This window comes from Microcebus murinus, chromosome 15 (genome assembly GCF_040939455.1).
Source record: "Microcebus murinus isolate Inina chromosome 15, M.murinus_Inina_mat1.0, whole genome shotgun sequence".
Taxonomy (NCBI): domain Eukaryota; kingdom Metazoa; phylum Chordata; class Mammalia; order Primates; family Cheirogaleidae; genus Microcebus; species Microcebus murinus.
In genome coordinates, this window is record NC_134118.1 from 40,890,739 (window position 1) to 40,918,622 (window position 27,884).

Genomic DNA, 27,884 nt, shown 5'->3' on the forward strand with positions numbered 1-27,884 from the left:
GTACACATTTGTAAATCTGGACAAGTGACTGCTATTCCATTTTGGTATCATATGTACCTTGATGAAGAGATTAGGTTGGATACTTCAAGTGAAGCCTCCCACTGGAAACAAGCTGCAGTTGTTTTAGATAATCCAATCCAGGTTGAAATGGGAGAGGAACTTGTACTCAGTGTTGAGCACCACAAAAGCAATGTCAGTATCACAGTAAAGCAATGAAGAACAGTTTTTCAATGAAAATTGTTTAATTAGAGCATCAAATACAAAATTCTTGTCTTAATTAGTGGGGGTGTATAAAAATTTAATTCCTTGTAATGGTCAGATATTGCAAAAAATTGACATTAATAAAGCATATTTAATGGTCCTAAATTAAAGAGTGGCATTATTGTAAAAATACTGCTACAGACTTGCTTTCTTGAAAAGGATACAGCATTTCCAAATTAGGAAACTTTTCTTTTTGCTGGATTTTTACTTAATAGGGATTTTGTAACAAAGCAAATTCAAGAAAGAGTTAATACTAAACCAACTGTTTTTCAAAGTTTTGATTTAGATGCACAATAAGATATACAATAATTGGTCCACTTTTTTACAGACTTTTGAAATAGGGAGATTAAAGATCATTATCATGCTTTGTATATGCTGTGTGCTCTTTGTAAGTTAGAAGAAAAGAAGATGTACCTTTGCTCCAGATCGCCTAGTCTTGTTAGTTACTCTATTATCATTATACTACTGAGCTTTACTTTTAATTTTTTAAAATAAATTTTATTGCTTATATTTAAGGTATACAACATGATGCAAGTTAGCATATCCATTATCTCACAGTTACCCACTTTTTGTGTGGCAAGAGCAACTAAAGTCTGCTCATTTAGTATGAAGCCCAAATATACTACACTTTTATTACCTATATTAAGTGTACATTAGATTTCTACACTTGTTCATGCTACTATATCCTCTACCTTGTATCTTCTGACCTACATCTCCCTGTTTTCTCCCTACCCACCACTGTTATGCTATCTATCTCTGTACATTTGATTTTTTGAGATTCCACATGAAAGTGAGATTATGCAATATTTTTTTCTTCTCTGCTTGACTTCACTTAGCATACTGTCTTCTAGGCTCATCCATGTTGTAGGAAATGGCAAGATCTTGTTCCTTTTTAGGGTTGAATAATATTCCATTGTGCATATATACATTTTTTTAATCCATTCACTTACTGAGGGACACTTCAGTTATCTCCATATCTTGGCTATTGTGAATAATGCTGCAATAAACATGGAAGTGCAGATATCTTTACAAAGTGGTGATTTCACTTCCTTTGGGTATATGTCCAGAAGAGGGAGATTGCTGTGTCATATGGTAGTTTTAATTTCTTTAGAAACCTTCATAATGTTTTCCATAATGGCTGTACCAATCTACATTCCCACCAACAGTGCACAGGAGTTCCCTTTTCTCCAGCCGTCACCAACACTTGTTATCTTTTTTTTTTTTTTTTGAGACAGAGTCTCACTTTGTTGCCCAGGCTAGAGTGAGTGCCGTGGCATCAGCCTAGCTCACAGCAACCTCAAACTCCTGGCTCAAGCAATCCTCCTGCCTCAGCCTCCCAAGTAGCTGGGACTACAGGCATGCGCCACCATGCCCGGCTAATTTTTTCTCTATATATTAGCTGGCCAATTAATTTCTTTCTATTTATAGTAGAGACGGGGTCTCGCTCTTGCTCAGGCTGGTTTCGAACTCCTGACCTCGAGCAATCCACCCGCCTCGGCCTCCCAGAGAGCTAGGATTACAGGCGTGAGCCACCGCGCCCGGCCTATCTTTTTTTGATAATAGCTATCTTAACTAGTGTAAGGTAGTATCTCATGGTGGTTTTCATTTGCATTTCCTTCATGGTTGATGTTGAGCACTCTTTCATATACCTGTTGGCTATTTTTATATTATCTTTAGAGAAATGTCTATTTAGGTCTTTTGCCCATTTTTAAAATAGGGTTATTTTGTTTTTCTACTATTGAGTTATATGAATTCTTTATAAATTTTGGATATTAATCCCTTATCAATATGATTTACAAATATTTTTTCTCAATCCGTAGGTTGTCACTTCATTTTGCTATTTCCTTTGCTGAACAGAAGCTTTTTAGTTTGTTGTAGTCTTATTTGTGCTTTTGTGAACTGAGCATTTGGTGTGATATCCAAAAAATCATTGCCAAGGCCAATGTCCAGGAACTTTCCTATGTTCTCTTCTAGCAGTTTTATAAATTCTGGTCTTACATTTAAGACTTTTTTTCATTTTGAGCTGATTTTTTGTATAGTGTAAGATAAGGGTCCAGTTTCATTGTTTTGTGTTTGGAAATCCAGTTTTCCCAGCACCACTTATTGAAGAGACTATCCTTTTGCCACTGTGTCCTTTTGGTGCCTTTGTCAAAAATTAGTTGACTGTGTAAATTTGGGTTTATTTCTGGGCTCTATTCTGTGCCACTGGACTATTTTTATGGCAGTACCATACTATTTTGATTATATTACCTTTGTAATATAATTTAAAATCAAGACATGAGATGTTTCTAACTTTTTTTGCCTCAGAATTATTTTGGCTCTTCAGGGTCTTTTGATTCCATATTAATTTTAGGATTGTTTTTTCTATTTCTGTAAAGAATGCCATTGAGATTTTGATAGGGATTGCATAGAATCTGTAAATTGCTTGGATAGTACAGACAAAACAATATTCTTCTGATCCACGAGCATAGGATATCTTTCCATTTATTTGTGTCTTCAATTTCTTTTATCAATGCTTTATAGTTTTCATGGTACAGATATTTCACCTCCTTCGTTAAATTTATTCCTAAGTATTTTATTTTTTTTGATACTATTATAAAGAATTATTTTGATTCTTCAGTTAGGTCATTATTTGTATATAAAAATTTTGTATCCTGCAACTTCACTGAGTTCATTTATTAGTTCTAATAGTTTTTTTTTTTATAAACTTTTAGGGTTTTTACATATAGCCCAGCTTTACTTTTAATAGAAATGTTTTAATATATAATAGTGGACAGAATAAAGACTTTGTACCATAATTACTGTGAACCAGCATACTTGTGTGTGTGTATATATATACACACACACACACAAGTATACATATAAATATATGGAGCAAAGGCTTTGAGAAATAGTACTTATACTTTTTACAACATACTATGGCATTTTCTATATTTTGTTTTCATTATAAAATGTTAAATATGAGCTAATGGGCTGTGATTAGCAATTAGAGAAACCCCATTCCCCAAATAGCACTTACATGTCTTCTGATAATGGGTTTTTTGTTTTTTGAGACAGAGTCTCGCTCTGTTGCCTAGAGTGAGTGCTGTGGCATCAGCCTAGCTCACAGCAACCTCAGACTCCTGGGCTCAAGCCATCCTGCTGCCTCAGCCTCCCAAGTAGCTGGGACTACAGGCATGCGCCACCGTACCCGGCTAATTTTTTCTATGTATTTTTTTTTTTTTTTTTTGAGACAGAGTCTCGCTTTGTTGCCCAGGCTAGAGTGAGTGCCGTGGCGTCAGCCTAGCTCACAGCAACCTCAAACTACTGGGCTCAAGGGATCCTCCTGCCTCAGCCTCCCAAGTAGCTGGGACTACAGGCATGTGCCACCATGCCCGGCTAATTTTTTGTATATATTAGTTGGCCAATTAATTTCTTTCTATTTATAGTAGAGACGGGGTCTTGCTCTTGCTCAGGCTGGTTTCGAACTCCTGACCTCGAGCAATCCGCCCGCCTCGGCCTCCCAGAGAGCTAGGATTACAGGCGTGAGCCACCGCGCCCGGCCTTTTCTATGTATTTTTAGTTGTCTAGCTAATTTCTTTCTATTTTTAGTAGAGACAGGCTCTCACTCTTACTCAGGCTGGTCTCGAACCCCTGAGCTCAAACAATCCTCCTGCCTCGGCCTCCCAGAGTGCTAGGATTATAGGCATGAGCCACTGCGCCCAGCCCTGATAATGGTTTAATGAATAATTAAGACCACTCAGCTGAGATTTACATTTGCTGCCACCTTTAATAGTTCTAAGGAATAGTATTAATAGTAAATTTTTTTTACTTCTCTTTTGCTGTGCCTCTTATCAAGAAGTTTTATTTACAACATTAAAGGTTTGGGTTTATGTTTAAAGAATGAGAGACATAAAAAGTTACAGAAAATAAATGATAAATTCTTATTTATTGAAAGACATCCAGCTGAGAAATAGAGAAATAATTGTTAGGTAAGTTTGTATGGCACATGATTATGATTAAGTTCCACTAATTCATATTTCTGTATTACGCTTTCTGTTAATTCCAGAGCATAATATTCATGCAGCAGTGGTAGGAAGTACTGATTTTTTTCTGATGTCCATCCTCTTGATAAAGCAGTGTAACATCAGCATGATTTAGTTGGAGTCATTTTCTACCATTTGAGTATGTGATACTCTAATGTTAAGAAATCAAGTCTAAGCCTAGGAAATTTAGACTGATTATTTTTGATATACAAAACTTACATATATAAACCTAGTCCTTATACCTGGTTTTCACCTATTTTTGTGTTACAATTTTCCATAATTTACGGTCTGTCCCAAGCACAAAGTCCTGAGCCATGGGATACCAGGTAATAATATAATATGGTAGTAGCACAGTTTGCTTTTGTACACTGTTCATGAGTCCACAGATTTATCTGAAGCTTTTTTTTCTCCTGTAGCACTATTAAATATTTCATCACATATCTTAGCTGTAGTAGGTGTAGTTTGGGGAGTCACAGTGTGTCCAAACCCTTGGTAGTGACCCACAGGTGAAGGTGGCATAGAAGAGGCAATGGAAATTGCATCTTGTGATGATGATGATAACAAGCTTGTATGTTCATTTTGATCTTGATCCTCGGGAAACAATTTTTTCCTAGGATGTCCTCTGACTGTCCGTCCTTTAGAGTAATATAAAGGTTTCCATGTTAGTCAAAAGTTATTTTTAGCATTGCAAACTTACCATTCTAAAAATAAGCTCCCCACTTCCCTCTATCTCATCCCCCAAATTTGATAAGCCTGTATTGTGGTTCTGCTTTAAACAGCCTTTTAAAAATCTTAAATAGCTACTAAATTGCTCTAGGAGGGCAATTTCTCCTAGTAGGAGAAATTCAATAACTTACCTATTTGGATGAATTAAATAGCTAGTACTTACCAACATGCCTTACTTGTTCAGAAATATCATCTCTAATATCTGAAACATCCCACATGGCAAGAAAGGAATCAAAGCATGAGCCCTCTTCTGCTTCTTGGACGTATGGTTTGTATGAGAAAGTATAGTGGTGGGCGATAGCAGCAAGGAACATCTCAATACAGATTATAAAGTCCTATAAAAACAACAAAAATATCAGCCATCTTTGGATTTGAATCTAATTTTGTAGAGTGCTATCTTTCTCCAGGTACTTTTCAAAAGTCCTAAAGTATAAATAGCTGTTATTTTCCTTTTCAAATTATATTCATTTTTCCATTTTCTAAAATAATTATTTTTGACCTCTTTAAAAAAAGACAAAATGCCAAAATTTAAATCTATCTTGTACTGCTTGAAGTATTTTTCTATTTTTTCCCCCCTAGGGTACAGTGCAGAATGCTTGAAGTATTTAAGAAGCAAAGTATATTGCATTCTCAATTCACCACCCAAGGACTAAGAGGAGAATGGAGTAGGAATTATAAAATCCAGGTTTTATTCCTGGCTCTGCTACAAGGCAGTAATTATGGCCAGTTTCTCTAGGGTCCCCTTGTTTTCTCACCTGTAAAGGGAGGATAATAGTACTCTTAAACCCTGCATGTTGTCAGGTTTAGTGGAGATAATTAAAAATGCTTAACAAATAGTAAAGTTCTATTGAATTCAGAGATAGCACTACTTACCTGGAGTCCTGTAGCCACAGCTTCTACTGTTTGCCATTCCCATGTATGCTTTTCAGAAATAACGCCAACTTTTACCAACAAAGCAATAACTACTGCTTGCCTATATGTTAGGAAAAGGTAAACACTAAATCTATATCAAGCATAAAATGAGTAGTTTTAAAAATATGCTATTCTAAAAAAAGTTAAACCCTAGCTCAACCTGTGGACCACCACCACCCTGCCTTCACAGCATATTCCTGAAGAAACTGTATCTGCATTAAATATGTTATTAACTTGCTATAAAGACTAATATACTACTAAGATTAATATACTATAATATACTACTATATTCTATAGTTTCATCAGATGAATTTTGATTACGTATTCTCAAAACTTCAATACTTGATTTATATATCTTTTTTTGTTTTGAAAGTACGTACAAGCAATTAGATTTTAAGTTCTTCCTATACGTACACAATGCCTAACACCTGTACAACATGCAGTGAAAATGAAATAAAGGACATACTCTAATGTTTTACACCTGTATAAATTATTCAGATCAGTTTTTAAAACAGTCACTTGAAACCAGATTTGTTTGAAGTTCTGGAGTTAGAGACAAACTCAGAAAAGGGCTCTGACTTCGAGACAGAGGAGTCATGCTGAGCATTTCACACAAATGTAGGGATATGGCCCCAGGTTAAATTTAAACAGCAAATAATGAGACAGAAAAGGCTTCATAGTTCTATATATAAGAATATTCACTTCAGTGTTGCTTGTAATGGTGAAAAAATTAGGAACAACCTAAATATCATCAGATTGGCTATATAGTCACACAGAGAACACTAAGCAAAAGCAAAAAGAAAAACAAAAACCCCCAAACAACAAAATTATATATTTTTTTACTGACAAGGAAACATCCATAATGTACTGAAATACTACTGAACTCCACAAGTTTTTATAGTATGAAACTATTTCTGTGGAGTTTTATATATGACAAAGATGTACCAAAATGTTAATCATTCTGGGTAGTGGGATTTGAGGATTTTTTTTTCTCCTTTTTGTATTTCTATCTTGTTACATTTGGTGTATTTATTTCTAGGATGCCTATTACCTACCTCTTTACTGAACTGAGAGCATGTATAGTTTTGCCTTCTATTTAAGAAACATATTTATTGGTAAACATGTCCTAACATTATTCTGTATCAGGCTTTCTTCCAAACTGTATAGTATTCTACTGTATGACAGGACCATGATTTATTTTAATGATTCTTTTAGCATTGAGATATTTAGGTTGTTTCAAATTATTTTCTTCTTATAAATGTTACAGTGACCATCTGATAATTTCTTTATGAAAATCCTAGAATGGCTAAAGGGATGAACTTTTATAAAGGTAAGCAGAGACATTTTAGTCCATCTTCGCATTAAGACTATTTTTTAAAATCTTTCTTAATCAACACTTTTTACTGCCATTTAGAAAATAAGAAAATAAGAACTGAGAAATCAACACTTACCAAAAAGAAACAAAAACCACCAACTTTACACAAAGAAATTTGCCAACAGGTTGGATTGGACTCAGTTCTTCTTTTAAAACTTTATAAAATAGCAGGAGACAATACATGGCAAACTAGAAACAAGATTAACATGTTAACTTCTTCAGTAAGAACAACTAATTATGGTAACAGAAATATTAACTTTATATACCAGAGACCTGGTACAGAGTAATGTTTCAGGCAAATTTTTCTAGGCTTTATTATTCTATTTTTAGATTAATAACAAGATTTTATAGTTTATTGTAGATGAATATATACATCTGAAATTTCTCAAAAGAAGTGTATAACATCTTCCCTGAAAATGTTTTTAAGCATACACTTTCCTGGGCCCCATAAAGGGAACAATAATCAAATGACTGACAAAAATGGAAGAAAAGGAGGCTTTTGTTCAGCCAAATAAAAAATATATCTGTCTGTCATGGCTTTTAGACAGAAATAACCACTAATTTTATAAGGCTTTAGTACATTACCTAGTCTATCTTATATAACATTGTATGTATGTTATTTATAAGGCAACACATTACAAAAGTATACTTTTAATAAAATTGTGACCATGAAATCTAAATGTAAAGAATCAGGCAAATACTATTTTTCTGAAGGCAATATGCTGTTCCAGCTGAATTTACTTTTTAAAATAAGACTTATTAACTATTTGAGAAATTAGTGGTAATAACCTAATGTAGTGATGAAAAGCAACAAATGTTTTCCTAAAAGTTCACTTTTTCCCATTAAAATCATATACTAATTTAAGATATTTTTAGAATAGGAAATAAGTGGCCAGGCATGGTGGCTCACGCCTGTAATCCTAGCACTTGGGAAGGCTGAGACGGTCAGATCATTCGAGCTCAGGAGTTCAAGCCAGCCTGAGCAAGATCGAGACCCTGTCTCTACTAAAAAAAATAGAAATTAGCTGGACAACTAAAAATATATAGAAAAAATTAGCCAGGCATGGTGGTGCAGGCCTGTAGTCCCAGCTACTTGGGAGGCTGAGGCAGGAGGATCGCTTGAGCCCAGGAGTCTGAGGTTGCTGTGAGCTAGGCTGGTGCCATAGCACTCTAGCCCAGGTGATGGAGTGAGACTCTGTCTCAAAAAAAAAAAAAGAACAGGAAAACAGTAAAAAAAGGGTAAAGTTATTTATAGGCCTATCACCAAACATTCCTCTCTACTACACAAGCTGTTTTTTTTAACAGGTGTCATGAACTAAATAGAAAATTTTGTTGCCTAATTTTTTTTCCACTTAAAGTACTTAACTTCCATATGTTTCATAAGACTTTTTATCGTTTTTTCTTTTTTAAGAGACAGGGTCTCACGGTCACCCAGGCTGGAGTGCAGTGGCATGAGCATAGCTCACTGCAGCCTCCAACTCCCGGGCTCAAGTGATTCTCTTCCCTTAGCCTCCCGAGTAGTTGGGTCTACAGGTGCATACCACCACACCCAGCTAATTAAAATAAATTTTTTTTTTTAGAGACAGGTCTTGACTACGTTGCCCAGGCAGGTCTTAAACTCCAGACCTCATGTGATTTTCCCATTTCAGCCTCCTGAGTAGCTGGCATTACAGTGTGAGCCACTGCATCCGGACTGACCATTTCTTTAGAATACATTCCCAGAAACAGAATTACTGGTCCCAAAGAAGAGGAACAGGTGGAAAAGCTTTAGATATATAGACATTTAATTTTTATTATAAAGCTCTAATACCATACATGTATGCTGCTGCATCTAAATTATTTTGCTCAAAGCATTAACCAAAGGGTTTAAATGAAATGCACATTTTTAAGTTCACAGGATCAAACAGTAATCTTTAGAGCATTACATACTACTTTCTATTAATAAAACATCTATTTTTTTAAAACTTGGCAATCTCAATTTTCCTTTAGTTCCAAATATGATATCAGAGAATTTTTTCCTCCCAATTTTATTTAAACTGTATACTGACAGATAACAATTTGACATTTTCTTTTACTGACTATGCCTAGTCTACATATATTTTGGGTATGTGTATATATATATTTTGTTTGCATAGGGAGTACTGTGCTTTTATTTGTTACATACCCTCACAACTATGCAATGAGCAACAGAAATAAACAAACATGATCAACAGGTCAGGGTATTAAGTCACCAAATAATTAACAGAGATGATATTATATCTTTATATATGTGTAAAGATGTATATTAAAGTTTTTTAAGTCTTCCTATAAGTTAAATTTCAAGATCAAAAAGAAACAAGCTTTATTCTAAGAAACTTTGCCTAAAAAAATTCAGAGTTACACTTACGATTAAGAAAAATGAATATTTACTTACCAGTTGTGACATATTGTTTATTATAACCAAGTAAGTCCAAGCATTTGAAAAGCTAAAGTTCCCTTCATCATATATACCAAGCAGCTCACAGATTCTAAAAAATGGTAAAAAATGAGATATCTTTATGATTAACTGAATCAAAATGTACTGTAAAACACTGTGATGACAATACTAACATTTAGAAGTCAGTTTATCTGAAAGATCCCATAATCACTTGACTTTGGCTATGACGGTGGTTTAAAAATAAACACATTTTTCCAAAAATGTTACCATATCATTCCACCAACTTGAAGGGAAGCCAAAATAAGGCACATGACACTGAACTAGAAAGAGTTATTGTTAAATTCAAAAAACTATGGTGCCTAATTTTGAAAAGCTTGATTGTTAAACATATAATGCTGGTCAGTAACTGGAGTTGTAATTTTTCCCCCTAAATCGTCTTGGAGGTAAATTTTATGAAGACACAGATCCCTGCAAGTAAATATTACCATCAGTATTCAATTATGTGCTCACCCAATTTCTAAACTGCAGAGAACCTTTATTTATAAAGTATGCCTTCATAAATAAATGAATTTATCTTAATTGGCTAAATAACTATTGCTAGCTCAAAGGCAGAATAAAGAATTCTTTTTTTTTTTTTTTTTTTGAGACAGAGTCTCACTCTGTTGCCTGGGCGAGTGCTGTGGTGTCAGCCTAGCTCACAGCAACCTCAAACTCCTGGGCTCAAGCTCAAACTCCTGCCTCAGCCTCCCGAGTAGCTAGGACTACGGGCATGTGCCACCGTGCCTGGCTAATTTTTTCTACATATTTTTAGCTGGCCAATTAATTTCTTTCTATTGTTAGTAGAGACGGGGTCTTGCTCTTGCTGGTCTTGAACTTCTCAGCTCAAGCAATCCACCTGCCTTAGCCTCTCAGAGTGTAGGATTACAGGTGTGAGCCACCGTGCCGGCTCGCTTTTTTATTTTAATAGAGTTTCTGTGTACTGTGTTTTTTACAGCAGACTAGACCTGCCTTTAATAAGTAAAGTGAAATACGTTGTTTTTTCTACTTAGTTGTTCCCATATAAAAGTACAAATATTTAAAAAAAATAAATGGTAATATAAAATCTGTGTACTTACAAAGCAACAATGGTTGTGAATGGTCTGACAACTGTATACTGCAATACACCTAGTTTGCACCTAAACAGCAATACTCTGAAAAAGAAAAATAACTTAGCATTTCGGCCACTCATTTAAATAGCACTAGAATTGCCCAAAGCCTCCAAATTAAAATCACGTTGACTAATAATACCATATTTATATTTCTTTCAATTTAGTCATCCTAAATAGTGGTGGGAGAAGAATGTGGACAATAGCAAACAAATTAACTAAATAATCTTTTTTTTTTTTTTTTTTTGAGACAGAGTCTCGCTTTGTTGCCTAGGCTAGAGTGAGTGCCATGGCGTTAGCCTAGCTCACAGCAACCTCAATCTCCTGGCTCAAGCAATCCTTCTGGCTCGGCCTCCCAAGTAGCTGGGACTACAGGCATGCGCCACCATGCCCGGCTAATTTTTTATATATATATATTAGTTGGCCAATTAATTTCTTTCTATTTATAGTAGAGACGGGGTCTCGCTCTTGTTCAGGCTGGTTTCAAACTCCTGACCTCGAGCAATCCGCCTCGGCCTCCCAGAGAGCTAGGATTACAGGCGTGAGCCACCACGCCCGGCCATTTTTGAAATTATTTAACAATTACATCTTCTGAAAGATCTCCCTTTTTGTGTATAGTGTCAAGTTCTTGAATAGGACAACACAGAACAAAAGGTACAAAAGTGGGTCCCTGTATGTTTCTGGAAGAAAAACTGAGTAATGATGTGTGTGTGTGTGTGTGTGTGTGTGTGTACATGGGAACGCATATTTAGAAAGTATTATTTACATGTAGGATTAAGTTTCCTTTTAAGTTTGGTATTTAGTATCATTCTAGAGAGTATCACTGATTGGATATTCTGAAAGGACAAAACAAAGATCCTGCATAGAACAGTTTTTATTCTATCACTGGGTTCACTCCAAAAAGGGGAAAATTTACAAGGACTAACAAAAAAACAAAACAAAAAAGCCCCATAACAACAATTGCCAAAAATAGTTCTGAGAACTATGTATAAGCCCTCTTAAAATTTAGACCAAGTTGTTCTGAAAGCAAATGCTTATTCACTTCTACCAACTGATTGTCAAAGTTATGTATTACAAGTCCCTTAATCTAAGGATTATACCTAGACTGAGAAGATTGTGAGACTGGCATACAGACGCCTTAAGGTGCTCTATTGCTAGGGCCAAATACAAACTATCAGGGTCCTCTGTGCTGAGGTGATTTATTCCCACTTACAACTAAGTGCACACCCAGTAGTGGCAGGGTTTAAGAGTTGCACTTGGGCTTGCTACAAGATCTTGATGAGAATGCCTTGGCTATACATGCTGTATACTCTTCACAAAGCTAAGTCAGAGCTGCATTAAACCTTTAGTATTCCATGAATTGACTGACTGTTAAACCAAAACTAAACCTAAGATGACTAAGGGTGACTATGCAGATGGGTTAAATAGCCAATTAGATTCCTTTGAATGCTGTGGAGAATTAGTGAATTAAAAGATGTATCTGAAGAAATTACCTAGAATATAGCAAAGGCTGAGACAAGACAAATGTGAGACAGCTTGAGAGTTAACAAAGAGCAGAACAGAATGAGAAGGTCTAACATATTTACGGGTCCAGAAGAGAGAACAGAGGAGAGACAAAATTTGAAGAGATGTTGGCTGAGAACTGTTCAGAATCAATTAAAGACATGAAATCTACAGATTGAGGTGCACTATAAACCAAGCAGGACTAAAACCAAAAACACAACAACCTAGATACTTCATAGTGAAACTGCAGAATATCAAAGAGAAAGGGAAAGTCTTAAATGCAGTTGGAGACAGGTCATCTATAATGGAATGATAATAATACCGACAGCAGGGGCTTAACAGTAGCAATTGAAATCAGAATTAAGTGGAATAAAATCTTCAAAATGCTTGGAGAAAATACATCCAGCAAAACAGAATTATACATCCAGCAAAACTATCTTTCAAGAATGATGGCAAAATAAAGACAATTTCAAATAAGAAAGTACTTTGAGAAAATTTGCTGAGGGCACTAAAGGAACTTCTAAGGGACAAGCTTTAGGAAGAATGAAGTGATCCCAGATGGAAGATCTGAAATACAAGGAGTAAGGAACAAGCAAAATATTAATCTTGTAGTTAAATCTACAAAGGACTTTTTAAAAAACAACAATAAAAAATATACCCTTAAATGGTCTGATTTTTAAAATCAGATTTTAAGTAGTTATGGTAAAATTTAGATACTCTTCAGTAGTCATGATAAAAAGAGTACAATAGAAAAAGAACTTCGAAACTGGTATTGAGAAAAATAAAATAAGACCAAGAAAAACAGCAACAAAAGAATGTAATCAGCTACCAGTGGGATCTGGAGTTAGCACCTATAACAAACACATAGCTATAGCTGCAGCAAAACATATATATTCCCTAATAAGTTAAACCATTAAAATTATAAATAGATTATAAATTGATCACCTTTTGCCACTAATTAAGCTATGACAAAGCTTTTGGTTTTCAGGGTTTTTAATATTTTATAATTGCAAATAAGATTGTGGACCTATAATAGATTAAATTTCTTAACTACAGATGGTATAAAACAGATTTTTCTGTTACATTATTTTTATTCTTGCAGTGTATGAAAAACTTTTAAATTATTCATTAAAATCTTTGTTAAATAATTAGAAGGACCATCTCAAACTTCTTATACCTTCTAAAAGTATTAAATAAAACAAATTCTTAAAAAGGGGCTAAATGTAAAATAGATGCTTCATTGGGTACTAGGACAAAAAAGGGACATTAGTTGGAAAACTTGGGAAATCTGAGTAGAGTCTATAGTTAATAATATTGTACCAATGCTGATTTCCTAGCTGTGACAAATGTGATAAGTGTCAATTTGACTGGATTCAGGAATACCTAGAGAACTGGTAAAGCATTATTTCTGGGTGTGTCTGTGAGGCTGTTTGCAGAGATTGGCATGTGAGTGGGTGGACTGAGTGGAGAAGATCTACTCTTAATATGGGTGGGCACCATCCAATCACCTGGGAGCCTGGATAGAACAAACACGCATAGGAAAGGCGATTTCTTCTCTTTCTCTCCTAGAGTTGAGAGATTTTTCTTTTCCTGCCTTTGGACATGAAAACTTCAGACTCTAGGGCCTTTGGACTCTGGGACTTACACCAGTGACTTCCCTGGTTCTGAGGCTTTAGGACTTCGACTGAGCCATGCAACTGGCATCCCAGGGTCTCTAGCCTGCAGGTGGCCTGTTGTGGGGCTTCTCCGGCTCTGTAATCATATGAGCCGATTTCCCTGACAAATACCCTCTCATATATCTATATCTCTATCCTGTTGGTTCTGTCTCTTTGGAGTACCCTCATATAAATGTACCATGAATACTAAGTTGTTAATATTAGGGGAAGCTGGGTGAAGGGTATACGGGAAATCTGTCCTTATCTTTGTGCTTTTCTGTAAATTTAAAATTATTCCAAAATAAAAAGTTTATTAAAAAAAGAATGTAATCAGTAAAAATAAGAAAAGAAAAAGAGAAAAATGGAAGACAAAAAGATGGCAAGATTATAAGTGAACCTATTAATAACAAAAATGCAAACTGCCTAACCTGTTCTAGTGTGGATTGTTAGATTAGTATTAAAAAAAAACCCCATGAAACTTTTTAACAAACTATATATCTAAAACATTAAGATATGAAAGGGATGAAAGAGCTGGAGAAAGACATGCCAGGCAAATACTAAACAAAGGAAATCTGGGATATTTGTTAACATCAGACAAAATAATATTAAGACAAAAAAGATTGTTTGGAATAGAAAGAGTCATGACATAATTTTAGAAGTTAAACTCATGGGGAAAAGTAACAACCTAAAAAAATGTATGCACCTAATAAAACAGCACCAAAATTTAGAAAGCTGACATAAGTATGAGAAGAAATTGATAAATTCATTATCTGTGGCAGAATTTAAAATCTCTTTCAGTAACTGATGGAATAAGTGGCCAAAAGCAACAGAAATACAGAAAAGTTGAATAACAAAATAAAACTGACCTCATGGACATAAATATTTAATATAATACAGTAATCCACTAACACAGCATACATACATATTCTCTTCAAGCACACAGGTAACCTTTTAAAAACTGCTCACGAAATATGGTCCATAAAACAAATCTTAACAAATTTCAAAGGCTGTCTTACAGAACATTTTCTGATTGCAATGCAAATAAATAAGATGAAAAACCAAACCAAAACATAATTTGGAAATTTAAAAATGCTCCAAAATAACTCAGGTAAAGAAGAAATGTCAGTGAAAATTTTAAAACCTTGAACTGAATGATAATGAAAATACTAAATATCAAAACCATGGGATTCAGGGAATTCAGTACTTGGAAGGAAATTTGTAGTCTTATATGCAGTATTAAAAAAGAATAAAAGCTATAAATTAATGAGCTAAGAAAGTATAGCACACTAAAAAATGAACATACAATAGTAAACCAAAGGAAATGGGAGAAAGGAAGTAAAAACAAATGGGAGAAAGGAAGTAAAAACAAAGCAGATATTAAAGAAATTGAAAACGAACATACTACAGAGACAATCAACGAAGCCATTAAGTCAGTTCTTGAAAAAACTAGCAAAAATCTGCAAACTTCTGGTAAGATTAATCAAGGAAAAAACAAGTTACAGTTAGCATTAGAAATGTTAAAGAGGGTTCATAATGACACATCCAAAAGACATTAAGAAGATATAAACTAATGTATGCCTATACATTTAAAACTTTACTGTTCTGCCTAATTCCTAAAAACTATATTTTTCAAAACAACAGGGAGACTAAATACTTATATAATTTTCCTCTCACAAAGAAAAGTCCAAGTCCAATCTTCCAAGGTATAGTATAATATATAATCTCTTCCTGTGATATACAAATAAAAGGCATTAATTCCTATTCAGCCAATATAATCTAGACATGAAAACCAGACAGAGACAATATAAGAAATGAAAATTATAGTCTAAATATTATGAATGTAGATGTAGGAATTCTAAATAAAATATTAGCATACCAAAAAATGATGATACATCATAACTCATTTGAATTTATCCTTAAAAATGCAAGGGGGGGTTTAACATTAGAAAATCTACTAATCTAATTGACTACATTAACAGATTAAATAAGAAAAACCACGATCATCTCAATAGGTATAGAAAAAGCATTTGATGAAATTTAATATTTCTTCATAATTAAAAACTCTTCAACTAGCATAAAAGGGAGCTCTTTTAAGCTGAAAAGCTTACAAAACACCTTTAGAAGCATCAAATTAAACTGACATTTTACAAGAATTCCCTTTAAAATCAAGAACGAGACAAGAATGTCTAGAGATATTATAAGCATGGTGATAAGAAAAAGAAGTGTATACTAGTAGAACTAGAAAGGAAACAGATCATTTGCAGATGACTGTCTACACAAAGAACTTAAAAAGATCTACAGACTAAGAAAATTTAAGAAGATTTTTGTATATAAGATCACTATGCAAAACTCAGTTGCCTTTCTACACATGGGCAGCAGTGAAACTAATTTTTTAAAAAGATGCCATTTATAATGGAAATAAAATTTATTTATAAAGTCAACAAAAGATATATAAGACTTATGAGAAAATTATACTTTATTGAAAGATATAAATGAAGAGCTAAATAAATGGAAGGCTAGATCATATGCATAGATAAGACTCAAAATCCATAAAGATGTCAATAAACTTGAATTAAAGCTTTAATTGAATTAAAGCCTTTTCAAGCAACTTGACAAGATGTTTCTAAAATGTATATGTAAGAGCAAAAATGCAAGAAGAGCCAAGATAATAAAATAGGGTTGGGGGTACTTGTTTTTCATTTTAAGGTTATTATTTATTTATTTTTGGAGACAGGGTCTTGCTCTGTTGTCCAGTCTAGAGTGCAGTACCATCCTCATAGCTTACTGTGACCTCAAACTCACATACCACGTCCAGCTAATTTTTATTATTTTTTGTAGGGACAAGGTCTTTCTTTATTGCTCAGGCTGGTCTCAAGCAATCCTCCCTCCTGGGCCTCCCAAAGTGCTAGGATTCGGTGTGAGCCACCTCACTTGGCCTATTTTAAGGGCTATTAATAAGCTATAGTAATTAATGTATGGAATTGGTCCAGGCATAGAAAAGTTAACCAATAAAACAGAAAAGAAAGACCACAAACAAAACCATATGTATGGAAACTTTATATATGACAGGGGTGCCAACACATATTGGTGAGGTAGAAGGGAAGGAATGGTGCTAGGGCAGTTATCCAATGAAATAAAATGAAATTACATTTCTATTTCACACAACATAAATTAACTCCAGAGGGATTAAGCGGTAAGTTTTAATGGTAAAATTCTGAAATGTTTAGGAAAAAAGCATAGGAGAATGTTTTATAATCTTGGGTTAGGGAAGATTTTTTTTGAACAAGACCCAAAAAGTACTAATTATAAGACTGATAAATTCAACTACTTTAAAATGCAAAAGACACAATGTTTATCAACAGATACAATGAAAAGTGACAAAGCATGCTAAAAACTGGAAATCTTTTTAACATGTCAAAGAAAGAATTAGTATCTACATGTTTAAAAATCTCCTATAATTCCACCAGACAGATAACCCATTAAAAAATAAGAAACATAAAACATTTTTCAGAAAAGGAAACATAAGTGACTAATAAACATGAAAAGATGCTTAACTGTATTACTAATCAGGGAAATCCAAATTAAGACCACAGTGATATGTTACTTTACATCCTCTTCATAGGCAAACATAAAGAAGTCTGTATAATTCCAAATGTAGGTGAGGATGTGGTTCAACAGAACTATTCTATAATGTTGGTGGGAGAGTAATTTGGTACACTTCAGTAAACAGTGTGCCACTAACTTATGAAGTTGAACCAAACCTATAAGACCTAGCATATACCACATGAAGGTACATACCTAGAGCAATATTTTTCAAATTGTGTTAAATTCAACTTAGTGGGCTGTAACCCAAATTTTAAAAACAAGAGGGAAGAATAGTAACAAGGGTTAGTACTGTTCATGAAAACATCTATTTATCTAGAAGTATAACTACACTGAGTCACTAGGTAAAAGTATTTCCCCTCCCCCCAATGAACTACCTATATGAACTGAATTCATTAAAAGAAAACCGTGCTTATTACTTATGTTGCAGAAATCAAAGTATAAAAAACAGACTTAGCTTTTATCATCTACTAATTGCAAACTTGCCATGGCATTTGCATCTTAAAAATGAAAACATTATACTGAATTATCCTAAATAGCAATAGCCTTATTAATTATCAGCTATATACCACAAGTTACCTATTAGAGGAAGACTAGTAACCTAAAATGTATTTATATACAACAGAATGAAAAATTTTATTATTACTAAAACCACACTCCCATACTATATGATTTTGGTAAACTATGTCTTTTCAAAGGTAAGAAAAACTGAGTTATACTTATGGATGCATTGCTGACTATTAGTCACATTTTTCAATCAGCAATTGTCAGAATTCACAATCTCAGGAATTCACAGTCTCAGGAAAAGATGAAGCCAACATAAAGAGCTTTACTACGAATAAATGTAATTGTGTATATAGGAACAAATCAATTGCACAAACACAGAATATGAGAATTTTGACCAGTAATATCTGAAAAAGGCGTGGGATTTCAGATGACTACCAGCTAATTGGGAGCCAGTCTGAAGAGGCAGCTAGAGCCTCATCTCAGGTTTTGTATTAACAGAAGAGTCCTGATCAAAGCCAAGCCACCACCATCATCATCCCCACTGTCACCATCATCATCTATAGTGGACCACTGCAATCTCTTTATTCTAGCTTACACCCTTGCTCACTTCCAATTCAGTCTACAAAGAACAGTAATCTTTGAAAATGAAATCTGGATACCAGTTCTTTGCATAATATCCTATAATGGCTTCTAACTTGACAAAAATTCTCATTAGCCAAACTTTAGACAAGCTTCTCTAAGTCCTCTTTTCAACTAGGCTTCATGCTTGGCCTGTGAAGTCAGTCTAAGCAAAGACTAAGCAAAGACTTGCTAAGTCATTCCCCTACTCTGTAGATACCTGAAAACCCTTGATAGCTGATCAAGTTCCTCATCCCCCACTCTTGATGACTAAGCCCTTGGCCTGCCTTTAGTAAGAATACTGTTAGGTCAGTTTAGCCAGAATCCCCCTAACCCTGTTGTCTCCTCTTAAAAATTTTGCATCCCCTGACCCCCTCAATCTGCTCATTAGCTGTAAATTCCCATTTGTCCTCGTTGTATTCGAAGTTGAGCACAATCTCTCTCCCCTGATATCCAACCAACATTAATTTTCCTTACTATTCTCTCTCATGGTCTCCTGTTTTTTCCTTCATTGTACTTCCTGAAATAAGTAACTATGTATGTGTCTTCATTTAATTCCTAACTCTCCTAGCCAAACTGTTCCATGAAGTCTATGTCTGTTTTCTGCACTATGGTATATCTTTATACTGGTACATATTATCTACTCAATAAATATTTGTCAAATAAACCCATTAGCAGATTCTTTAAAAAATCCAGGTAGGTCCTTGTGATTTCAAGTGTGTAAGTAGAGACAACATTTTTCAGAATGTTGTACAAATGGTTCTGTACTACACAGGAGTTAATAGATACCCCTACATCTTATGTCTACACTGATTACTATACCTCCATTTACCTTCTACCAACCCTATCGATTAGTGGTCAAGTCCTACTGATTCTTCAGGTTGCATTCTTTTTGCTTTTCTATTCTAATCTCATCCCTCCTTTTCAGCTTATCTTGCAAATGGAGTATTATAAATTAATTTATTTCCCCATCTGAGGAGTCTTCTTCCCTCCAATGCATCCTTTATGGTATTACAAAAATCAGTCTTTCTAAAACACTGTTTTCAAATGTTTGCTTGCTGAAAAATATCCAGTGGTTCATTTGTGAAATAAATGCAGTCTTAACCTCAATTTACTTTTTTTTTTTTTTTTTGAGACAGAGTCTCGCTTTGTTGCCCAGGCTAGAGTGAGTGCCGTGGCATCAGCCTAGCTCACAGCAGCCTCAAACTCCTGGGCTCAAGCAATCCTACTACCTCAGCCTCCCCAGTAGCTGGGACTACAGGCATGCGCCACCATGCCTGGCTAATTTTTTTTCTATATATTTTTAGTTAGCCAATTAATTTCTTTCTATTTATAGTAGAGACGGGGTCTCGCTCTTGCTCAGGCTGGTTTCGAACTCCTGAGCTCGAGCAATCTGCCCACCTTGGCCTCCCAGAGTGCTAGGATTACAGGCGTGAGCCACCACGCCCAGCCTCAATTTACTTTTTAAAATGAAAGTTGTAAATGACATAGGCTTTCCTGTCATACACAAATATATAATAAGGCAAGCTAACTTATTATGTTATTAGAATAAACACTGCTATATGTTGCTTCCATTTCATATCACATTCTATTTTCTCACCTAGACTTTCTTCTCCCTGAGTCTTTTAACTAGCTGTGTGACCTTACATAAGATCTGCAGACCTTGGTTCCCAACTGGAAAAAGATGTTGATTAAATAATAAGGTTTTTTCCTTCAATATTTCATTTAATTTTTCTATTAGGAATGAATAATGTAAAAAAGACTAATATATATATAGATTATGAAACTATGTTTTGTTAGCCTTTAAACTTGACTATGAACTACTTCATGGTAGAGACTCATACTTTTTGTCTTGCTAATAGTACTTAAAACACACTGCCTTTTAGAGGGCTGACTGCTAATTAAAAACTCTGCTTAAATAAAACAAAAACATAAAAGAATTAAAACCAAACATACTTACTCTCCCATAGCCCATGGTGGACAGCAACATAAAGGAGGGAAATGTTTCTGCTGATCTTTGGCTTCAAGTATTAATACCAGATTTGGATACCGGTTAGTTAGATAATTGGTAAGGAATCCCATAAAGTTATAAATGACATAAGCTTCATAGCATTCTCTGCAGGTATCCACATATATTGCAATGCTGGGATATTTCAAAGCTACCCACTATGAAAAAGCACAGATGTTAAAAACAGTTGTAGCTAAGATAAGAAATGAATTACCATTCCAATTTATGGTACTCACAATAAGCTAAATTTTAAACTTGAGATGTCTTGTCATATACTTACATGAGACTCTCTAAAATTTATCATTATGAGGGCTACCAGACAATCTGTGAAATGAATTTTTAGAAGTAATAAACATCTTGGATATTGGTAAACAAAAAGATAAGTGTTTGGGGGTAAATGATAAATATAAATAGAGATAAATATAAAGAGAAAAGCTAAGTTCAGTACTTGAATTCTTAAATATAATCTGAAATTTTCCTAAGTATGATCAGAGAAAATGCTACTAAACATTATTTCCTTTACATTTAATCAAATTAGAGAAGTCATCTACAACAATTGCATGTGTATTCACTGGGAAGGTTTTTTTTTTTAATTTTTTATTCCACATAAAAGAAAAAATTAAAAGGGTGATAATGTAATTTAAAATAGTATATTCTTTATAGGACTAAGAGCTACTGATCTGACAGTTTAAAAAATTAAGCAAAAACAGGGCATACTTTTTAAAAAATTTAAAATATCACATTTTCCATTTTCTATTATACTTTATATTCTTTATCAACATTTAAAACAAGTGAATCTTTTTTACTTTTCTTATTAATGACTCCTTATTCTCAATAACATACTTTCATTACTGTAAGTATAGTTACTATCATCAAACAACTTCTCAATTAATGAGATAAAAGTGAAAAATACTTACACTATCTAAACTGTATATGGGTACCATCCAAAGAATCCTATTTGGAAAGCAAAACATAAATTAAAATCATCTTATGTCACATTTATGAAACAAGCCAACACAACACCAGGAGAATCAAAATATATTAAGATTTACCTTATTATTGGTTTTTGTAGTTCAGGTTGTGTATAATGCACTAAGTGTTGCAATATCACCCACAGCGATATAGGTATAGTCAACAGCAAAAAGATTCCAGCAATAAACCAAGCCTTGGTGTGTATTCCAACCTTAAAAAACAAAATAACACATTAGTATAAATTCTGATACTAAAACTAAAGAGATAGATAGAGATTTATTTATCTATTTATTTATGAGAGAGAGAGAGAGACAGACAGACAGGGTCTCACTCTGTCGCCCTGGTTACAGTGCAGTGGCATCCGATAGCTCACTGCAACCTCAAACTCCTGGGTTCAAGTGATCCTCCTGCCTCAGCCTCCTGAGTAGCTGGGATTACAGGGGCATACCATTACTCCCCTCTAATTATCTCACTCTTGTTCAGGCTTGTCTCAGACTCCTGGGCTCAAGTGATCCTCCTACCTCAGCCTCTGAAAGTGCTAGATTGTCCATGCCCGGCCAAATATTTTTATTTCTTAAATTTTCACTTATTTGATTACTTAATGAAGCTTGATATTTCCCAAGTGATTAGTGGGAAATATTCTTTTTTTCTTCAACATAAACAGCCTATATGTGTGTTCGGGGAGGGAGAGAGTGTATTTTTTCTCATGGGGTTGAGCATTTTCCTCATGGGGCCTTTTGTAACAGCTCTTTATATGTTAGAAATATTAACATTATGTCATTTCTCCTCAGCTTATTATGTGCCTTTTATATCTGATTATTGTGCTCGGGGATGTACAGAAGTTTTAAAATTTTCTGCAAGTCAAATCTAAAAATCTTTTATGGTTTATTTCTTTGCTTTTATGGCTGGAAAGTTAAAAATCTACCTACATTTTCTTCAAATTTTATTGTTAAACATTTTGGTAGAAACTCTTGCATAAATGAAAACAATGAACATTTGAGTGCTGAATATTTGCCTGATACCTTGCTGAATTCTTTATGTACTGTCACACTACTATCCAAATTGTGTTTCTATATACAACCCTTATATACAACAATATCAACTCAGGATATCATTATTTTAAAAAAATCTCTAATTTCTTTTTTATGTCATATCTGATCAATATCTTATCCTTTAAAAGCTCAGTTTCTAAAAATATACTTTGAACCATCTCATCCTGTACTAGAGTTGAAGTAATCCACTTGCTTTCTGGCAAAAACAACTTTACTGAACCTCTGTCCTATTTGGGGGGCCCTAAGGATTAGATTTTAGACTACCTTGTAAACTTGCCTTGAAGAGTGTGAATCTTTTTTTTTTTAAAGGGGAAGAAGTGGGCATTTATTTTTGATATTTGAGGGGTCTGATCAGTTAACAATTAAAATAGATCTGGGGTTGGGCGGGGTGGCTTACATCTGTAATCAATCTTAGCACTTTAGGAGGCTGAGGTGGGAGGATTGCTTGAGGTCAAAAGTTCAAGAGCATTCTGAGCAAGAGCGAGACTCTACAAAAATAGACTCTACAAAAAATTAGCCGGGCATGGTGATGTGGGCCTATAGTCCCAGCTACTTGGGAGGCTGAGGAAGGAGGATTGCTTGAGCCTTAGGGGTGGGGAACCTGTGGCCTCAAAGCCCTATGTGGCCCTCCAGATCCCCAAGTGAGGCCCCTTGACTGAATCTAAACTTTACAGAACAAATCCCTTTATTAAAAGTAAAAGTAAAATTTGGATTCAGTCAAAAGTCCACCCTTAAGGATCCAGAAGGCCACATGTGTCTCAAAAAACAAAACAAAAAAACCCTTAAGCCCACAACTCTTAGTCTCACTGTTTTAAACAAGACTTTCTTTCCTCCACCAAGGGCTAAAGATTGAAGTATTAGAAAACAAAAGTATAGAAAACAAATGTATTTCTACAATAATGAATTTATACATTAAAATGTATAGAAAACTTGAAAAGCAAATACAAAATTCTTACTAAATTCTGGGGAATTGATCAAAGCAGTAAATGAAAAGCAAATACATGGAGGTGAAGATTCTAAAAGGAATGTCTTAGCCAGGTGGTGGCGTCCACCTGTAATCCTAGCTACTTAGGAGCCTGAGGCAGGAGGACCACTTGAATCTAGGAGTTTGAGGTTACAGTGAGTAATGATTGTGCCACTGCACTCCAGCCTAGGTGACAGAGTGAGACCTTATCTCTAAAAAAATAAAACAAAACAAAAAACAAACAAAAAAACTCTAAGCCAGTTCTAGGTTCCTGGAAGCATTCTACTGTTTAACTGTTAAAATGACTTGGCTACCATTTATATTGGCTCACCCCAAAAATGAAATCAAAGAATATCTAAGTAAGTGGAGAGATAGTTCATGTTTGTGTATATGACGACACAGTATTGTTAAGATGTCTGTACTTTTCAATTTGTTCTGTAGATTCTACTTAATCCCAGTAAGAATTTCAACAAGAAAAAACAAATAAATAAAATAAAAGGAATGTCTGGTCACTCATTTTCTAGGGCTTTTTGCTTTGCTTAATTTCATTTAAAATTAAGTACAGCAGTCCCCACTTATCCTCAGGGGATGTGTTCTAAGATCTCCCCCCACCCTCGTGACTGCCTAAAAGTAGGGATAGTTCTTAAGTTTATATATGTATTACTCTATTTTTTCCATATATATACATACTTATAAAGTTTAATTTATAAATTAGGCACAGTAAGAAATTAACAATAATAAAATAGATCAATTATAACATATACCATAATAAAAGTTATTTAAAATTTGTGAATTATTTACTTCTGGAATTTTCCATTTAATATTTTTGGGCCATGGTGGACCACAGGTGACTGAAACCACGGATAGCAAAATTTCAAGAATGATCTAAGAAAATAATAATGGCATAAGCATATTCTAGATCTTCTCTATTATAAGGCGAGCATTAAGAATAGTATTGCCAAGTCATTTTAACATCCACATTGGTTTTTATGCTTGCTTTAGTTCCAAAAAGTAGAACCTGGTGGTAGACTTAAGAGAAAAATGATGTGATTATGACTAATGAAGATTAAGCGTCCTCAGTGTGCTGTAAAGAAGAAAGTTCTATTTTAAACAATAAACAAGTGACCAGAGAATTAAGTCATTATATAATAGTATAGTCATGCCAATTAAAGAAATCCTGTATCATAGAGTATTATTTTTGCACTGCAAGTATAATTTAGTTTCAGAAAAACATCATCTCTCCATATTAATGTCATTATGTTTAATTATTGGTTTTAATAATTGATTTTTGAGCTACATAGAAAGCTGTGTGCATAGGAAATTTAACCTATTTTATGTGTGTACATATTTAAGTAACAATATAATAGAGTAACTCAACACTAGGTATCTGTAGATATTATTACATTTGCTTTAATTTTATCTTTATCTCTAGATAATTTACTCAAATTTGAGACACGCTGATATAAAGATACCATTAACCTTATTCTTTTTTTTTTTTTGAGACAGAGTCTCGCTTTGTTGCCCAGGCTAGAGTGAGTGCCGTGGCGTCAGCCTAGCTCACAGCAACCTCAAACTCCTGGGCTCGAGTGATCCTTCTGCCTCAGCCTCCCGGGTAGCTGGGACTACAGGCATGCACCACCATGCCCGGCTAATTTTTTATATATATATCAGTTGGCCAATTAATTTCTTTCTATTTGTAGTAGAGACGGGGTCTCGCTCTTGCTCAGGCTGGTTTTGAACTCTTGACCTTGAGCAATCCGCCCGCCTCGGCCTCCCAAGAGCTAGGATTACAGGCGTGAGCCACAGCGCCCGGCCCATTAACCTTATTCTTAAACTTATCAGCCATGAGTTGAGTTTTTTTGGCTCACAAAATGAGGAGGAAGAGATAAATAGATTTTTTCCTAAGGTAATTTGAGGAAAGAGAGGAAAGAAAAAACCCTAAAGACAAGCATCTGGGAGTAAGTTAACTCTCCCTTAGCCAAATGCTTCAAAACAGCAAGGGGAGACTAACAGCAGAGGGTGCTTTCTGGACCCAACCTTCCTGAGGGGAGAGAGCAGAACTGACAGAATAGCTACTTGGGGCATAAGGATGAGTGGGACAAGGTGAAAAGACTACAGAGCAGTGTGCCATCATGTGTGCATTTAACCTACTTGACTTCAATTTTACATGCTCAGCCAAGAGAGTGAGAGAAATAGTTTATATAGTGAAGATGGTCATCCTGCCATTCTAACAAATGAGTATATACCCCATGTGCAAGGGATGAGCTTTCAAAACAGTGAGACTGAGGTGGGGGGACATGGACAATATACATAACCTTAACACTTGTACCCTCATAATATGCTAAAACACACACATACACACACACACACACAAAACCAGTGAGATAATAAATTTTGGTTGTTAAGCCACTGAGTCTGTACAAGCTGCAATAAGAAAACACCAAAGACTATAATAAATTCCCACATTTATACCTGCAGCTCAAACTTTTCTGAGCTCTAGACTTGCATTTCCAACTGCATATTTGGCATGCCCATTTGAATGTCTCTGATTAAACTAAATATCCATAAATGACCTTGATTTCTCTCAAACCTGTCCCTAATGCTCAATTTTCCATCTCAACTGGCACCACCATTTACCCAGTGGTTCAAATCAAAAACCTCAGAATCTTCTTTGATTTATTTCTTTCTCTCACTGCCTTTCCTCCTCAATCCAATCTATTGCCAAGTCCTATTTGTTCACTTCCAAAGATACTTAAAATTCAGTTTTCCATCTCCACTTCTGCTATCTTGATCTAGGCCATAAATCATCATAGCTCAGGCATCTACTACCTTTCAACTATCATAAAGAACTTTCTAACTTCCCTTCACTTCCACTTAATTTTCTATAGCTGGTAGAGTGGTCTTTTGAACTTGTGCAATAAGATTGCCCTGCCTGTTAACTTCTCAGATCGTTTTTTTTTTAGTCCCTCCATAGCATTTATTTTTACAATTTTGGTTGCCTCTGTCTCCACCACTAAGTTCCATGAAGATAGATGCCATGTTTATATCTCTCACCATACAGTATACACGATCATTTATTCAAGTATCAGTTATTTGGGCAGAAAGGGGGGAAAGAAAACTGAATAAAATATGTATTGTGGTAGATGATGGTAAGTGCTATGCAGAAAAATAAAACAGGGAAGGGAATATGAAGAGTTAAGGAGGGGAAACTTGCAATTTTAAATAGGGCAGTCAAGTGACATTTGAGTAAAGACCTGAAGGATGTAAAGGAGTAAGAATAATACCTGGGGGAAGGGAATTCTGTGAAGGGGGAACTTTTAGTGCAAGGGCTCTAAGGAGGTAGCATGTCTGGCATGTTTCAGCCAAGTGTGGTGGAAGCCTAGGACTTGAGCAAAGTCAGAGGGGGAATCAGGTGAGAGTGGTGTCAGATGATGTTGGGACTTGATGGTCATAGTTAGGAATATCAGCCTTCACCCTGGCATTAGGAGTGACTGAAGAAGACACACATAATGTGACTTATGTTTTAACTGATTATTCTGGCTGGAAAACTGAGAAGAGTCCAGGCAAGACGGTTGAGAACCTGGTTTCGAGTGTCTGCAGTAGAGATTGCAGAATAAAATTTTTCTTACAAGCTAGTGGCACTTAAAAACTACAGTTGAAACTAACAACTAAGAGAATTCTTAAACTGGGGTGATATTATGCATACTATTAATCTTAAAAGTAGTTCTTATATCATACTCCAAGGAAATACTTCAAAGTATGAAAACCTTATTTGTATTAAAATGTTTATACCTGAATTTTGATAGACAAGTTACAGAAATAACCTGAATATCTAACAAATGAGAAATATTTAATGTAGCTGAATGTTACATTATCATTGAAAATAACTATATGGACTATGCCAGTATGGAAAGTCAACAAAAAATAATCTGGGGAACATAGAGGAGGTAAATGTATATTAAATACATTCTGTCTAACTATGTAAAAATCATTTCCATAATAAAGAAGGGCCTAAAATAGCCATGGTCTTGTAAAATAGGTGTTTCTTAGTAAAAGTACTTTCTGGTTTTTATTAACTTCAAATTTAAAGTTCATTATACAGTTTTTGTACAGTATATATCTTAAATATTTACCTTGGGGTC

General features: G+C 34.7%; 2 protein-coding genes across 2 annotated transcripts in view; one reads left to right on the top strand and one right to left on the bottom strand.

Annotated features, from left to right (window-relative positions):
* Positions 1-5,986, top strand: part of PRMT9 (protein arginine methyltransferase 9) — a 38,420-nt gene extending 32,434 nt beyond the window's left edge. The window contains exon 12 of the mRNA XM_012783756.2: positions 1-5,986. Within this exon, the coding sequence (XP_012639210.1) occupies positions 1-216 (216 nt within the window). The 3' untranslated portion in view covers positions 217-5,986.
* TMEM184C (transmembrane protein 184C) overlaps positions 4,472-27,884 on the bottom strand; it is a 24,622-nt gene continuing 1,209 nt past the window's right edge. Inside the window, exons 2-10 of the mRNA XM_012783758.3 lie at positions 21,807-21,937; positions 21,672-21,708; positions 20,707-20,912; positions 10,831-10,905; positions 9,713-9,806; positions 7,376-7,488; positions 5,886-5,985; positions 5,176-5,347; positions 4,472-4,921 (exon numbers count right to left, since the gene is read on the bottom strand). Coding sequence (XP_012639212.1) covers positions 4,659-4,921; positions 5,176-5,347; positions 5,886-5,985; positions 7,376-7,488; positions 9,713-9,806; positions 10,831-10,905; positions 20,707-20,912; positions 21,672-21,708; positions 21,807-21,937 — 1,191 coding nt within the window. The 3' untranslated portion in view covers positions 4,472-4,658. The remainder of the gene's footprint in view (positions 4,922-5,175; positions 5,348-5,885; positions 5,986-7,375; positions 7,489-9,712; positions 9,807-10,830; positions 10,906-20,706; positions 20,913-21,671; positions 21,709-21,806; positions 21,938-27,884) is intronic.